The 17814-nt window shown below is 38.8% G+C and overlaps 1 protein-coding gene across 1 annotated transcript in view; it reads left to right on the forward strand.

The window, feature by feature from the left end:
* Positions 1-4178: 4178 nt before the first annotated feature.
* Positions 4179-17814, forward strand: part of SECISBP2L (SECIS binding protein 2 like) — a 30117-nt gene continuing 16481 nt past the window's right edge. The window contains exons 1-5 of the mRNA XM_034066124.1: positions 4179-4340; positions 14590-14768; positions 16156-16480; positions 16977-17112; positions 17553-17782. Of these exons, the coding sequence (XP_033922015.1) occupies positions 4323-4340; positions 14590-14768; positions 16156-16480; positions 16977-17112; positions 17553-17782 (888 nt within the window). The 5' untranslated portion in view covers positions 4179-4322. The remainder of the gene's footprint in view (positions 4341-14589; positions 14769-16155; positions 16481-16976; positions 17113-17552; positions 17783-17814) is intronic.

Here is a 17814-nt window from a genome sequence, read left to right on the forward strand (position 1 = left end):
TGAATTGTAGTCTGTAAATAAACACTGTGATTTTTGTAATTACTGAGAAATTGTCAGCTGTAAAATATGTCTGTATTTGAAGATTGTGTTTTCACTTTTTTGAGAGGTGGTGAATTAATTAACTTGAGCAGGAACTGCATAAATATGGATTAAGAGTAAAATGACATCATTCTGGACAGTACCCCTTTGCCTTCTTGAAAATACAGCAGTTATTTGAACTAAATTTCCATGTAGATATGTTAATATAGACTTTAAAAGTTTAGCTGTTACTTTATTATTTTCAAAGTGCTAAAATATGTTTTAAAAACAGATTAGAGAACTAGGTACAAGACTACATTATAGCTAGTCATAAAGTATTAATTAAGATATTGACAGAAATGTTTATTGCTGCCATAAGTGCTTTTAAAGCTGTGGAAAGGTAGATTGCAAACTGCATCTGTGTTATAACTGCATATTTAGCACTAAATTTCAGATGCAAGGATTGTAAGCATTACAGCAAGAGTAAAGGTTAATCTCTTTCTGGCAGTATTACAAGGAGCTGCAAGGCAGGATCTGTCCTGGTTGGCTCCGCTGCCTCTTTGCAGCTACTCTCAGTGGGAGTGCTGGGCTCACTCTGGCAGGTAGTAATCTCATGTTGCTATCAGAGTCATGATTCTTAGCTTCATGTGCTGATTCCCAGCTTACCTTCCCACTTTGGTTATGTTCTCTGTGGCATCTGCCCTTAGCTGCCTCTGCAGGATGCTACATGTTTCATCACAGATACAGATGTTATTTGCTAAGATATACTTTGCTTTCTGTACTGGTCTTTTTCTATAATTAGGCTGAAGATTTTAGTCCCAGTCCACTAAAACTGTCACTTTGGAGTCAGCTTCATTCTTGCTGCCTATTCCACTTGCTCCCTGTGGCACCTCCAAACCTGCCAGTGCTGTTGCAGTGATATTTGTGGAGCTCAGTCTCAGCCTACTTAGACCTCGGGGTGGAGGGGGGTGTTACTGAGCAACCCTTATTTCATACTTCCATGCCAGTGCGATTAAGCTTATATGTATGTTCAGCTTTCAGTATAAGAAGCTGCCTTGATTTCAGTGAGACATGCTTAATTACATCCTTGCATGTTTTGCAGGACTTTATACCTAGTAGACGTAAATAGAGCCAGTTTAAATAGAGAGCGTGAGTAACCATGCATATGCTGTTAGATTTCCCTGTAATCCTGTGATTGTAATTTGAATACAGTCATTACCAAGTGCCTTTTCATACTGCTGAGAAATATTGGTTTAGACTCCATTTTTTGATTTTTGTGTTGACCTAGATTTAATTTTTCATTTGGTCAGTGCCCTCCATTGTATTCCGGAAGGGTATCTCCACTATCCAGCAGATGTAACTAGAAACAACTCATTAGCAGAATTGCAGTCAGCACCCGCTAGATTGGAGCATAATTTTTGCTTCCAGACTATTCACTTACTTACTCCATGTTGCAATAAAAAAGTAGCAGTAATTGTTACAAACTGCCAGATTTGAGAACTAGACCCTTAGGACTGAATATTCACAACCAGCTACGGCAATTACCAGTGTGTTTAAATTGAACAGGGTTTTAAAACTTTTTTAACGGCTTCCTTAAGGACTGTAACATTGTTGAGTTCTCTTACACAACACTGGATCAAGAGCGATGTAACCAGATACCCTGACATAGTTGTGATAGCTGTGGACAGAGGATCTAACATAACTGGTTCCAAGTGCTTTGGTATGCTTTACACTGATAACACAGAGTTAAATTTTATGGGAGACTTGAGTTCTTTTCACCCAAGTGGCCACTCAGGTCACCCAGCATGACTTTCTGTATTACATGTATTGTAGATTTATGTAGGTCTGATGTCTTTAATCACTGCCCGATTTAGATCTTAGAAGCTCTTGTTATTGTTGGTTAAGTATGCATAACAGCCCTTCCAAGTGTGACCTTTCTGTTGGTATGTATCTTGGGAACAAAAGAAGGATTTCATAATGAAAAGCCTTGCCATAATGAGGCATTATTTTTTAAAAATACAGCAACTATCTTAAGCAAATGTCATAATATATATTCTGTGGTCAGCACCAATTTGGACAAATTAAGCTGCATTCCACACTAAAATGCTGGTGTGCTAATACAAGAATACATTGTTCTGGTTGTTTCAGTGGGATTTTTTTCACTGTTTTTTGTTCAGTCAGGCAAGTTCTCCCACATTACTTGGGAGAGGATAATTTACTAGTTTTAAAGGAGTCAACGTAATTTTGCACAGAAAAGCAATACACATTCAACTATTGGGAATAAAATACATTTCACTCAGAGATTTGTTGTTTGATTTACAAAGATTAGGTGGCTTATTTTATGTTTCATTATGATACATCTGTAGATTTACATCTCCTATTGAAGTTCATCAGTTACTGATGAAATGCTGTTCCATTGCATCAGCTGAAAGCTCTTGATAGAACCAGCTTAATCCTCAGTTTTATTTTGTGACTTGCATTGAAATAAAAAATGTCATTGTGTAAAAGCCCCTGGGAACATAACATCATAACCTCAAATTAATCTGCATTGCTACCTTGAAATGTCATCCTAGGGTTATGAACACTTGTTTTAGTTCTGCTTACTATTTAATCTTGTTAAGTGCTGGGATATAGAAGTGCATATCAAGTGTATAACTGCTGCAGCTTCTCCCTGAAGACGAGGTTTCCCTATCAATTAGGGTGAAGCAGCAGCCAGTCTGTTCTCTCCACCTGTAGTAGAACATTGTATTCACTGAAGTTACTAGAAATCCAGTCATTTGGGATTACAACTTCTCTTTCCCCCTGTGATCCAGGGAACCTATGATTTTGTTGGCTGCAAGCCCATGAAAGCTTAAGGCACAGAATGTAAGTAATGTTGTAGGCATCCAGGCAAAAGTTACACTTGGATGGCAATCCTCCTACTGTGGACAGTATAGCAGAGGAGGCACTGATAGTCTCACCTCACAAGATGAGAACTTGCTGTGCAATGTAATAGCCATCTTCATAATACCATATGTTACATACAAAGTTACAATGGTGAAGATCAATGCTTAAGAAAATACTAAGGGATTATGATGATTAATCCAAGAAATATATTTTTTTTAGAAAATACAAACTGTTACACAGCATAATGAACATAAATAGGGAAAGATTAAATAATTATAAAATACAGGTTAAATCTAGAAAGCTCTAGCAAAATTGCTCTGTAGAGATGTTTTAGGTGGTTTTATTGCCATCAAATTCAGGTACAGGTCTGCTCTTTCCCTTTCCATGTATTCTTCACAAGAACCTCCAGCAAGCAGAAGCTTGCTTCTTGCATTTACATATTTTATAAAAGCACTTCACCTGGAAGTGCTCAAGAGTCTGCTCCAGAATGTCCTTTGCATATGTCTTTTACAAGGGTAGTCTAGCTCTACTTTTTCGTCTCTTTGCCACTATTTAGTGATGTGTATATAGCATGGTGTCCACTAAGCCCAAGGCAATGGGCATACTAGCTTCATGAAAGGTAGGAAAGTAACACACTGGATGTGTGTATGGGAGGACTGTTGTTAGCACTGGCTGTACTCCCCAGTCTCAGTGGTGAACATAGTTTCATGGACTGTGCTGGCATTACAGTAACTAAATACAAGTTAGAACCAAAACAGCGATGAAAGAGACACGAGCTGCGCTGGAGCCCGTGTCTTACACCGTCTCTCTCGTGCTGGCGATGGCCCGCACCGGGCCCAGCTCACAGCCCCGCCTGGCCCCGAGGCGCTCCTGACTCAGTTTCAGGTCTCTGCCTCTAAGTGAACCACGGAATTTTTCACTTTTCTTCCATGTTCCAGATAATTTCCAGGACGCCGCCGGCCCGAGGCTCCCCTGACACCGCCCCCGAGCGCAGGGCCCTGCGAAGCACCTGCCGCAGACTGCGGCGCCGCGTACTCCTCGGGCGGAGGGAACAGCTCCGGGCCCCCCTTTACCTCCGCAGCTCTGCCTAACGTTTAAGCCACCACCGCGCTTGTTCTCGGGGGGCGGAACGCGCCGGGGAGGGGGCACCCACCACAACCCCCTGTCAGCGCTGGGGTGAAGGCGTTCCGCGCCGCTTGGGCCCGCCCGGCCTCCGTCCTTGCGGCTCCCGCCCCACCGCCCCCCGCCCCGCCTCCAGCTGTGGCGTCGCCGGGCTCGGTTTCCGTGATAGCTGCGAGTGGGGCCAGCGCCGCGCTGGGTGTGTGCGGGAACGCGGCGGGGGAAGCGGGCGCCATGGCGGGGGCGTCTCGGGCTCTCCGCCGTCCTTATTAGAGCCACCGCCCAGCCCAGCTGGAGCCATGGACAAAGCGGACAAGGTGTGAGGGGCGGGTTCGGCGCTGAGGAGACCGTAAACAGCTGTGGCGGGAGGGGGCAAGCTACGCCTCCGGCGCCGCGGTGAGGGCGGGGGGCGAGCGGCCGGGTGGGGGACGGAGGGGAGCGCTGGGGCGGCGGCCCGGCTCTGTCAGACCCGCAGCTGTCAGGCCCGGCCCGTCGGGCACCGGCTGAGCGGAGGGACAGGGCGCGGCCCGCGGCCTGCTGGGGCCGGTGATTGGTGCGAGGGGTGCGAAGGGGTTGCCGTGCCGGGGTGGGGGCTGACATACCTCCCTGCCGAAGAAGGGCCCTTCTGCGGCTTCAGACGGGGCGTCTTTCAGGCTGCGCACCGGAGCTTAGCGTGTATTGCTGGGTCTGTGGAGCGGCCGGCCTGGGGGCTGCCCGCCCGCGAAAGGTGTCCGACCGGGCAGGGGCTTGCCGGGGTGGGTTGTGCAGCGTGCGGTTCCCGTCGGTGCTCGCGAAGGGGTGCGTAGGTCTGACTTGGCCTGTACCTTTCTTGTTTCTGCAGGCTTTGTTTCAAGCCTAAGCAGTAATTGCATTTAGTGAAATTTGATTTAAACTTGCGTGGTCACTACAAGAGACTTTTGCGGGCTTTTTGAGAACTTTGCAACATGAGATGTGTCACTCCTGTTGAGATACTGCAATACCAGGTTCAGGTTGAAATTCTCAGTGTTGGGACATAGCTGTTGGTCGCAGCTGGTTAGTTGAGAAGGAGGGAGTTGGGTATAACTCATTAATCCTACAAGTTGCTATTTTTTTCCCCCTCGATGTTTAACTTATCTTTGTCGAGGTAATCTGAGTTATTTTTAAGACTTGTCATACTATAGTTAGGAAGATGCTTAAGCTGGGACTTAAAAGAGTTTGTAGGATTTGTTACATATATGCAATAAAATGTTTCATCATCAGGAGGCAGCTCTGAAAGGTGTATCTAGAATGAATACTACCATCCATAACAACCTGATCTTATTTCTGAGCTTTTGTTTCCACAGAATGTGTTGAAAATTCATGAATTACTGCGCTTTTCTTGTAATTTTCAGCCTTGGCATCTCCAGGGATTCTTATAAAGTTGGGTTAATAAGTAAAATAACACAAGCTCTTGTAGCAAAGTACATACTGAGTAAGAATGCACTCTGTGAAGATATATTGCTTTTCAATTTGTACGTATATCTAAGGAAGTTGGTGAGCAGTGTATCTTATTACAATATGGCTCCCACTGTGTCTTTCTTACTAAACCTTCTGGTGTGAAAATTACTTTAAGTTCACTTCTTTTCATGCTTTCTTATTTACCTTCATATAGAACTAATCTTATTCTGTAAGATTAACATTAGTCTAACCTTTTTGCTTTAAAATTTTGGGTTTAAGGTTTTATGTGTGCTTCCTTTCCTCCCACCGATTCATCTGTAATTAGTACTGCAGTACACTTGTGAAATATTTATTCCTTGTTGCTTGAGTTCTTTACTGGAGGTTCACGCACATGCCCCTGTCAAGCCATTCTCTTTTTATTTGTTGGAAATAGCTCATGAAAACTGGGAATCATTGTGTTATTCATAGTGTAAAATATTGATTATCTGATTAGCTTAACTAAGTCCAGTATTTTGACTTGGCGGTGTGTTTAAGATCTTTGGAGGAAGAACCGTCTTATTTATTCTGTTTGCAGCATATCTAGTCCTGTCGGTTCCTTATTCACTAGTAAGGCTTCTAGGCAGACAAGTAATTGACACCTGATGAGTTTCTAAAATGATTCAACTATCTTACATCTTTTGTCTCGTCATTATACAGTAGCATCATGATTAGGAGATCCCTAAATGCTTTAGGTTTGAACCTTTAATGCTGTAACAATTGAATGTAGTCTCATTTTCTCATGTATTTGATAAGGTTACATCAGTTTTGGGTGCTGTTCCATCTTTTCTTTGATATAGGCTCCTTTCTGCACCTCTATTGCATGGCATCTGATATATGAATACTAAAGCAGGCAGATGTGTGTTAACAGTGATTACACTCTTCTTTCCCCCTGAATATTCTTTCAGCTGCAATATGGTAACTGTGCATGCTGTGGAATTACAATGTGAAGGAGTATTGTACTACATTATAGTATTTCTAGAGTAAAGGGAGACAGCAAATGCTTTTGGGGGAATGTATTTGAACAGTGTTTTGTGGTGTTGGCTCAGTAAATCCCTGTGAGATGCCATGCACCAAGAACGTTTGGACAAACTGAATGACAAAGTTCTAAATAGCCATTCAGGTGTCTCTTACCTAAATCCTGGTATGACTTTGCCTGTTGTTATATGCTCTGATATTTTGACAGCTGACACAGATGAAAACATAGTCATATTGTTTAAAAACAAATATTTTATGACAGGATGTGTTGTGATTTTGGTGGTGGGTGTGGAAGTTTACTTTTGTCTACATCAGAACTGTAACTGTTCCCATTAAAAAGTGTATGGGTTTCAGCAGTTAAATGTAAGTTACATTTGTGCAAGAGATAGAACTTGCCGCATGACCTCTGGCACTCTTTCCGTTGAAGCTGATTGTGATAGAAAGCTAAGGAGAAACAACTTACACCTTCCCCTCTCAAAGACACTGCTGTGCTCTGGTTTTTCTAAGTGTTAACACGTGTCTTGCCCTATGATTAAGACGTTTAGTTCTATTAGTGCAGTTGAGAAATCAGGTAAAGTTGCAAAATCAGTAACCTGTGTTTTGTATTGGTGTTGCTTAAAGACAGCCTGTTCTGCTTGACTCTACTATTCTTGACCATTCAACAGCTGGCTTGGTAATATGCTTACCATAGAAATAGCACTAGTTCTATATTTTGTGCTATATATCCCCTGCAATTTCCTTCAGAGTTTTTTACCCACAGCAGAATTTTCAACTGAGGCAAACTGGAAAAGGCTGATTTTCCCATGCTGTACATTTTGTGTGGGTTTTTTTTTCTCTTGAACCTTGAAAATGCAGAACTTAGAGTTTGTGAGTTTCACATTATCTTATTAGAGAACATCTTCTCCAGTAAATTTGAATGTTATTGATATGATATATGAACATCTTTTTGATCAAATTTATTTGTCCTTGACTAGTTTGTGGAGATGAGGAAGCTGATTTACATGAATGGTTTCTATTAATACTTTTAGTACATAAGTTACAAAGCATTCAAATATTAGTACCTCACATAGGTAGTGTGAGTTTTGAAGTTTGTATGTACTGTTGAATGCTGTAAACTCAAGAAGATCCTCTTGGTAGCCTTTTTAAATCTTTGGATGAGCTTTGTAACTGTAAACATTAAATTTTGCCACCACCAGCCCCCTTTTTTTCCCCTAGAATATTCTTGTTTTGTGTTTAAACATGGCAACTTCACATATTGTGTCACTTGCCAATTTCTACATATACATAAAAATGTTTATACTTACCTTTGTTACATTTGGAGCAGTACTTTCTTCTGTGAAAGGGAAGATAATTATGCATGGTTCCCTTATGAGCTGAGGGGAAAGGGAAAGACTAACTTCATAGAGTATTTACTTTAAGTGTTGCACTGAAATTACTGTGTTAAATCTAAATAGGGAGGATTAAATTTTGTGCTTTGTTAAATGGCCTGCCGCTGGTGTTTCCAGTTGGACTGCATATTTACCATTCCTGAAGTATTGCCACTGAGAAGCAACTAATTATAGAAACAGTGACTTCTATATTTATGAGATTTCTCTTAAAATAGAGGAAATGTGACCTGTCTTACTACTAAAATGGCTTTTAAAATACTACATTAAAAATTCGGAAGTAGGATTGTTTTTGTAAAACCAGGAAAGTTTGGAGCTATGTTTTTATCTTATGTTTGTGATGAGACTTCTTGTTTCCAGACTTTGAGACAGCAAAGCAGCTGATTTTATTATAGCCCTCTGAAATGTGGCATCTGTGTCTATTTTCTCACCCTTTAAATGGCAAGATTGATATCCAAGTGTTCTTTTCTGAGAGCATGCTGACAGAGATACTATTTAATGGAAAATGCTGAATGACATTAAGCTACAATGAACAAAAACTTTTCTAAGATTAAACATACAGTGCTATAACTGTAGGACAAAGTTTACCAGTCTGTTCCTGCTTGTGTCATCTTCTGTCTTTGCAGCTGTTGATGACTACAGTAGCTTTTATATAGGAAACAAAGGATCACTTCAGTATATATGCTGTCTTGAAAGAGTTGTAATTGTTGGACTGAAATATGTAATGAGCTACTGCAAAACATTTTGTAAATCGAAACTAGGCATATCTACAAAAGAGACTTCTGTAAAAGTGTTGGCTTCTTTTGAAGGGGTGTGCTTCCATTGATAGGCAAGTGATTGAAAATCTGATGTTTCAGCATGACTTAAGTTTATATTTAGAGTTGAGTTTGGTTATGGAAGATGAATTCTAATAAAGCTTTGTTTAGCTTTGTGATGTGAAAGGTTGGATAAACATGAAAAGGTTACATTCCAAAATAAAGTTCGGTCTTGCAACATTTGCGTGTTTGCCTTTAGACTGCCTGATCAAAACTATACTCTGTATTAACTGTTTAGGGTGTGACCCTGTTTTTGTTGTTGTCTGTGGCAAAGCACTAATTTTTTAGTGGATGCAGGCTAGAATAAATCTTAGTACTGTGAGTGTAATTAGAGCATAAGTTAGTAGCATAAGTGTTGTGTGAAAGGATTAGGAAAAGTGTGGAAACCTTCCCTCAAATCCTTCAGTGCTTAACAGATTTTTCTTGTCTAATTCTTTTTGCTTGCTTGTGGTTATGACCTAGTGGCATGGTCAGTCCTGCTGGTTTTCTTCATTTGCACTTGTCACTCCATTTGTACTGTGTGGATGAAGTCTTTGAGGAATTGTGTTCATACATATTTGCAATCACTTTGTTTATGCACTTAGTATTTGCTTCTGAAACAAAATACTATTTAAAAAAAGGATCTTGTCTCTTTAAAAGTTCACTTCAGTTGTCATTGGTTGCATTTTCCATTGAGTCTTAAGCCTGTCAACATGGTATTTAAAAAAACCAAATACAACAACTGTTTTATCATTATTTCTGTGTTTGGCCAAAGAAACAACCTGTTACAAGAAATAAAAGGTCTTTGTTGGAGATACCTTTTGCTTGCCCAGCACAATAAGAAATTAGCAGCACCTTTACTTACTAAATTATTTTTTATTTATTTTGTTTTCTGTTTCACTTTGTCTTCTTACACTATTAAGGAAATATTATGTCTGTTATTCTGGCAACCTACTAGGAGCTAGGAGACCTAAAATGCTATTTATAAAAAGAGAAGTTACTTTGCTGTCTCTTCACCAGTCTTCCCTCCCAGCTGAGTACAGGGTAGTCCTAAAAAAAATCTGCTTAGATGACTTTGGGCAAATTACTTGGCGTTGCTATTTTGTTTCCTTCAGGTGTCAGATGAAACCACTAACCCTCTGTGAAAAGTACTGAAATGTCTGGGTAATCACACTGGAGAGTTAATTCTGTTTATGTTTTGGTTTGGTTCCTGACTTGGTACATCTGCTTCCCCTTTTTGCTTTCAAGTTAAAGTTCACTGTCCTCATCTGAAGATGCAGCCTATGTAAAAAGGAACTTCTAAGTATTTTAGAGGGACTGGTAAGGTACTATAAGGAAGCAATATGTTGAAGTTAATTTGTTTAGCTGGTAATACACTTGAGCTGTCTGTATTTTTTACGGTGAAGTGGAAATGGGGATTTGTTGTTTCATGAAATGTATCAGTAGTGCTGAGTACTGCTTATATTATGCTTACAGAATTATTTTGAAACACTTGTATTAAGGTTTTTAAGGTTTTAGTTGCTGTTCTGGTGAGTTAGCATATGTATTTTATATATATATACACATACACACACACACACACTTATACCCTACAGAGCAAATTGCAAAATTGAAAACCAGAGCTTTACCTTAAATTAGTCTTTTTGCTGAAACAAGTTTCTTACAAGCATTAAAAAAAAAAACAAAAACAAAAACCAAACCTCAGACTGACCCAACCTGTAGGTACAGGTTAAATTGCACAAGCAAATTGTGTTTAAGATACAAGGCATGTAAAAGATTTTTGAAATGCAGTTTTGATTCTTTTAAATAACAGACCTATATAAGTTCTGTAGGCGAAAAAAGAAATTAACTTTCAAATACACCCATATGTGTTTATGATTACAGGATATGCTGTATATTTACTTCAGCACTACAGGTAAGCTACATATGTTATGAGCTGTACAGAAAATGGTAATTAAACACATCAGCCAATTGCTCTGTCGTAGCAATAGGTAATCATTAGCTGTAGAAGAGGCCAAGCAACAGGCAAGGAAATATTAAAGTTGTTCTACTTTGGGCATCTCAAAGTTGTTTGAGCTTAGCAAAATCAAGCAGAAGAAATCAAGTGAAATTTTCTTAAACTTGTAAAGTTACTTAAAGGAGTTGGGGTTTGGGTTTCTTTGGGGGGTTTGTTTTTTATTTAATTATTGTTTAAATAAAAACAAACAAAACCAAAATATAATTCTACTTTTGCTGGAAGGATTGAAGTAAGTCGAATCCCATCCAAAATACTTAAATGGAAAAGTGAGGTAGGGATTATCTTTGCAAATTGACAAGAAGTACTTAGCTAAGGCAGCCTTGCTGATGGGAGTCATTTGGCTTCTGCTTTGATCAGTTATGTCTCCTTTTAATACTTCATGTGGAAGACTGTTCTCACGTAACACTAATAATGAATGATGGTATAATACTATATCACAAAAAACACTGTAATGAGTTCATTCTTTAAGTGACTTGCCATTAAGGAATGATGTTTGTATTTCCACATCATTTTTCCAAAATAATATAGGGAAAGAACAGACAGACAGGAAGGACCTTTAAAATAAGGGATCTTTTCCCAACCTCAATCACAAATAAAATTATTTTCCAAACCAGCACTAGGGTGGTTTATAATTAGTATCTTGGATAAAGTTCACTTGACATGTTGCTGGGAGATACTGACCAGTAGATTAGGGGTAGTTGTTTGAAAGCTTTCAGAACTTCATGAAAAACACCATATTTATAAAGCACTTATCCAGTTTTTACTGTTGAATTCCTTATGGATGAGACAGCCTTGGTGTATTCCTTTAAAGTTTATGCTGTCCAGCTCTGTAGGCCAGCCCACAACTGAATCTATTCTTAAATATTTTTGCTTCGTGATCTTGAAATAGCGTAAAAAAAAAAAACCTTTTAGTTTCCAGTAGGGATTTCAGTGTTGGTATTTCTGTTATGTGTAAGTGTACGTAAGCACTAGAGGGTTTTTTTTTAGTTAGTTATTTAATGGAAAGTGTTTATCCTCATGGTGCTGCGTGTGGAGGAGAATGCCTTGGAGTTTTGCATAGGGGTTGGTGAGTCACCAGCTGTGGAGGGATGTGCCTGAGGTCAGAGGAAGCTCCCTGCAGAGCAGTGTTTGTCTTGTGTTGTCCAAGTTAGGTGCTGCCATTGTACCTGCACCATAGCTTGTACTCTGTATGTAACTTCAGGAGCTGAAAATTATTTATTTAATACTAAGGTGATTGTTCCACTGTAAAGTAGACATTGTTGCATAGCAGGTAGTGATATTTTTGTACTGGTGCTTGTAGCCATAACTATTTTCACAACAGTCATTAATAGCCACTTTGTGACAAGAATAGCATATCTTGTCACTTACTAAGACATGCCCTTTCCCCCTCTGCCACTCTAGTTCTACTTTTATCCTTTCATTTATTTATTTAGATGTTTTGTTTTCCTCTCTTGATTGCTGCTTAAACTTCAAGTCTCTTATGCTACAATTTTATCTGTAAATGACTGATGTTCTTACAAAATAAGCTTATCAAAGCAGAGACTCATTTTGTTGGAAGGGATATTTCTGCTTTCTTAGCACACCTTGACAAGCCCAAAGTCAGAGAAGCCTCTCAGGAAATGGTTAAAAATAACAATGGACTCTCTACTTCACTATTTTTGCTTCCCATCCCCTCTTTTTGTATAACTTTTTTATTTTCAGTCCAGTTACACCAAGCTTTGCCTTTGGTCACTGTGGCTTGCAGAACATCTTGCCATCAAAGTTGTTAAGGGTGATCTCAAGTTAATACTTGCAGACATCCTGCAGACAACTCTCTGCTATCCTACATAATGTTTCGCTTAGAAAGCTTCTGACTGTGTTTATGAAATTATTTTTAGTTAGGTGCTCAGTATTTGGAAAAAGTGAATGATGTTTAAGTAAAATTTTTTTGTGAACTGATGTTTACGGGAGGTGGCTGGTAAAATTTGAGCTAATACTGTAACTAACTGCATAAAATGTCATGAAAGGATGAATTGGCAAATTTGATAATGGAAGGGTAAAAATAAAAAGAGGCAGATGCTTTATATGTAATAACACTTTTTATAGTAGAAGTTTGATTCCACTTGTACTAGTCATCCAAATAGCTGCTACAGAATGACCATCTTTGCAATTACCTAGCTTGAATGTTGTATTTGGAGCTGAAAATGGATTGAGCAAAATGTTTGGTTTCATTTTCAAAATTGGCAGGGAATTCTAATACTGTAATCATAGGTAATCTGTATTGAAAATACTTCTGGTAGTTCTGATGTTTTAATAGTGAATATAGTAAATGAAAGGGAGCTTTTACAGTCTCAACTATGGCGTGTTTCTTTTCCCTTCCCATCTGAAGAGTATGTGGCAGTAAAGTACTTAAACACCAACTTGTTTGGTGAATTACAGTGTAACTCATGGTCTTAGTAATTTACTTAATGATGATTCTACCTTTTGCTTAGTAATTAAATTTTCTTGTACGTAAGCGCGTCAGACTAACTAAACAGGGATCTAGTACTCTGCATGAGTGGGTCTTGACCTCACTTTTTCTAGTTCACGCTGATATATTAAAGTACTTACTCATCCAGTAAAAGTAGCTTTCCTTGCTCACTGGAACAACTGTATTTTCAAAACATTTTGTGGACTCATCCCTTCACCTCCAAGCTGCTAAAGAAATGCAGGATCTTACTAAAAAAAATGAATGTTGGGGACTTCTAGTAGGTTTATAGATTCAGATATTGGACAGGAAGGCTGCCTCTGGATGTGCTGAGCAAGGACATGGACTGAGAAGTGTGTGGTAGGCACAGGACTACGAGCCATGATATTTTCAAGGCTCCCATTGCTTAACTGTTTCTGTTCATGTGTATGTTTTACAGGTAATGGTAAGGATATAAGGCTGTCCTCAGCACTTCAAACAGGCTCTTCTTTTGTAGAATAGGAGCATGTACTTGTATAGGTTATGCACTGCCTTTGTAATGCTTTTAGACAAATGGAAGGATGGAAGGAAAAGTTTTTGGAATCCTTGCCTCCTTTGGAGAGAATTGGTATTTGTTGAGGTACTAACGTGAGACAGGTATAAATGAGCTGAAATCTTTGTACAAAAAATATGCTTTTTGGCGGAATGTAACTTAAAATGGAGTACAGAATTTAGGGTACTTTGGATCTGCAGTTGTCATACTGAATAGAGAATTTTTCATTGTTTAAGATCCAGCTATTCTGTACAAGACAAAAAGTGTGGGTAAAAACACCATATAAGCTTTTGAGGAGACCTTCAGGATTGAGGGAGATACTTTTATTTGAAAGCAGTCTTTAAATTGCTTTCTAAAACTTAATTTCTAAGCAGTCTTTAAGGCCTTCATGGCAAAATATAATCATATTCTTAACACTTTAACATATGTTAAAATTGTGCAGATGGAATATGTGTGGGGGGTGGTTCTGTGATATGCCATCTATTTTAGTAGTAAACCTATGGTTTACTGCTGAAGAATCTTCTTTATAATTGCCTAGGAACATGGTCAGATTTGTAGAGCAGGCCAGACATTACTATATCTTCCATATGTTTCACTTTTGAAAGTCTCCAGAACTGTGTTCCACCTACAGTGCTAATTTGATTTCTTTCTATGCTCAGATTAGTATATCCTCTGCAAGATCTGAACTTCAGTCCCTTTTAAATTAATTAGTTTTTGTACTTTGAAATGTAAAGGTTAATACAAATGCCAAATGTTGGTGATCTGTCTTACACCCTGTGATGGGAAGGATGTAATAAGTGCTTGCCAACTGTTTTACGACGCTTCCAGTTTACTGAATCCTGTAGTCTTGTCATACATTTGCCTGCTATTTGTGGTATATACTGTACAACATTATGAATTTGAATTTTCCCAACCAATCTATGGTTGTATTTAATGAAGATATTGTTTCTATTTTCTTTAAGAATGTCAAGCTGTCAGCTGAAGTAGAACCATTTATTCCTCAGAAGAAGGGTCCAGAAACACTAATGATCCCAATGGCGCTTCCTAACGACAGTGGAGGAATTAATGGCATGGAACCAACTCCTATTCCTAGCTACCTGATCACTTGCTATCCATTTGTACAGGAAAACCAACCCAATAGGTAATAAATAGTTGTATTCTTCATGAAAGATGATGTGTTTTTAGATGAATTTAAATTATTGGTAGACTTGAGAGGAGTCAGGGAGCATATTTATTCTGTTCACTTTATTTAATTTTGTGAGTGTTCATGGGCGAGGGTGAAGTTTCTTTGTCCCAGATGTTTTTACTTACTTCTGTGCCTCTACTTGTCTCTATTCATACTCTTTGCAGCTTTTCTTGCCCTGGCTGCAGAGGTCTGGTACAAATTCTCTGATTCAAAATTCCCCACAATGTCACCTGCTGTGCTCTTGCATCTTCTAGGACAGTCAGTAGGTCTCTATCTGAACCTCTAATGCTGAAGCAAGGCTCCATGTGTCTAACTTGGATTCAGTCACAGTGCAAAACACTATGCAGCTGACACTTGCGTTGTGTAGCTGTATCCAGGGTTGTCTTTTTAGCATAATGAGTTATAATACATTTTGTTTAGGAACTCCTTTATTCTAACCCACATGCTCTTTATCCTTATGCAAATGTGGTATTCACTAAATGTACAACTTCAATATAAATAATCAACTCTGAAGGCATAAACAATTATTGCTGTTTGGTTTTGAAAAATGTACTTGGTGTTTGCTTAGGACAGCACTTCGGTGCTGCTGTACTGGAATATGAAGAACAAAAATAACACTTAGCAACTGCCTGCTGCTGACCTATAAAATTATCCTGGACCTTTTCTTACTCTTTCTCTAATATTCTGGCCTTTGCATTTTCGATGTAGATTTCCCAGTCTCTTGGGGATTTGGAAAGAGAGAGAGAGAGAGAGAGAGAGAGAGAGAGACCTGTGTTCATAGTTTCCAAGGGGGTTTTCTATTATGCTGTATCACAAATAAACACAGGAAGAAGTCTTTGCACTTGGTTTCAGTAGTAAAGTCCTAAATGCCTGTTTTCATGTGTGCTGCTTAAGGCCTGCAATTTCGTAGGAATTCTGAACAAGGGTGACTTGACAACATACTTAAGTACTTGGCCTTGTGTTGGCTAATGAATGACACTGTTCTATGTGCCTCCTAGCTTACCTTGTGTAAACTTAGGTACATACATCAGTTATATTACTGAAATTGTAATCGGACCAAAGTACTTGTGAAAATAAATGCCTATGTTTTATTTAATATTGGAAATTTAACAAACTTGTACAAATGCAAGATCAACAAAGGTACTTGTCTTGCACTTGAATGTAATGTGAGCTTGTGAATCAGTTGATCGCCATTTTGAAGTCCTAATAAATTTTTTAGTTATTAAAAGCTAAGAGCTCATGAAACAAATGAATTGAGATTGGTTGGTTTCTGTTTTTTTTTTTAGGAGGTGGTAAAGATTGAAACTTACTGAGCAGTTGCCTTTCCTTTTGATTTTTACAGACAGTTTCCATTATACAACAATGACATCAGATGGCAGCAACCCAACCCAAATCCTGCAGGACCTTACCTTGCTTATCCTATAATATCTGCACAACCTCCTGTTTCTACAGAATATACTTATTATCAGCTGATGCCAGCACCATGTGCTCAGGTCATGGGTTTCTATCATCCTTTCCCTACCCCTTATTCTGCACCCTTTCAAACAGCAAATACTGTAAATACAGTTACTACAGAATGCACTGAGCGTCCCAACCCATCGGGACAGGTCTTTCCGTTATCCAGTCAGCGGAGCAGAAGCAGCAACAGGGGACCAGTCATACAAAAAGTGAGTGTTTTTTAATAGGATAAGTAAAACTGTGTAGAGCAAATATCTTTGCCCAGGAAACATGCATCTTATTTCAGTAAAAACAGGTATGGCAGTAGTATCAATGGAAGGAAAGGTGGGCAGAAATGGTAGGTATTAATGGGACAATAACAAAATTCTTGGTAAAGTACTTGGTGAATTTATAGAGCAGGCAAGTATAATGTGGGAAACTTCCACTGTGTCTTTGCTTGCTTGGTCTGAGTTTAGAGTTACTTCCTTAGAGAGCAAATAAAGTATGCCCATACTTTTTTTACCTTTTTTAATGTATTTCCATATTATAAAACCCAATTCACTCAGAAAATATTGCAAATAAGTCTGATATTTTTATTAATACTTCCTTTAATCTTTTTTGTCTTTAAACATGTGGCTTCTGTAGAGAGCATTAGAACTTTTAGTTGCCTTGTTTACAACTGTGAAGTCAAATCATATGACATGTGTGGCTAATCTTTTAAAACAGCAACAGCAGTTACAGATGCACATAAAAAGTAAACGTCCTCCAGTGAAAAATGTTGCCACTCAAAAGGAGACCAGTTCTTCAGGTCCTGAGAACAGATCAAAGATTGTTTTGTTGGTTGATGCATCACAGCAAACAGGTAATGTTTTTTTTTTTGTCTTCTGGGTGTACAGAATAGCTAGTAGTACATGTCAGTCACCATCCTTCCTAAAAGAAGGTGGTTCTGGTTTAGATGTGGCTTTTAAGAGAACTTTGTGGATCAAAAATATAATGAAAACATGCTAATAGTTGCAGACACATACTCAATATGTCACATTGTAACGTTGCAATGATAGGATACTTCTGCAGGGATTGTCTTTCCCCTGTCAAAAGCAGGTTCTTCCTGAAAGAGTTGATTATTATTAATAGCTGTATCCTAGACATAATATGTTCAAATATAGTGCTGGTTTTAATTTTCTCAGGAGATTGTTGTCATGTGCGAAGACTTTGGTTTTCCCGAATCTTTTAAGATGTGTAGGTTTTTCATGTCCTTTAACAATTCCTGCACAAGTAACTTACTTATTTACTTTTTTCTTGCAGATTTCCCTTCGGATATAGCCAATAAGTCACTTTCTGAGAGCACTTCTACAATGCTTTGGAAGTCAAAAGGCAGGCGCAGAAGAACTTCTCACCCTGCTGCAGAGTCCTCTAGTGAACAGGGCGCAAGTGAAGCAGACATTGACAGTGACAGTGGCTATTGTAGTCCTAAGCATGGCAATAACCAGGCTGCAGCCATGACTTCAAGAAATACAGATTCTTGTGCGATTAATGTATGTAGTACATAACTGAATAAATTAACTAT

The sequence above is a fragment of the Melopsittacus undulatus genome, chromosome 9 (assembly GCF_012275295.1).
Source record: "Melopsittacus undulatus isolate bMelUnd1 chromosome 9, bMelUnd1.mat.Z, whole genome shotgun sequence".
NCBI classification, from domain to species: domain Eukaryota; kingdom Metazoa; phylum Chordata; class Aves; order Psittaciformes; family Psittaculidae; genus Melopsittacus; species Melopsittacus undulatus.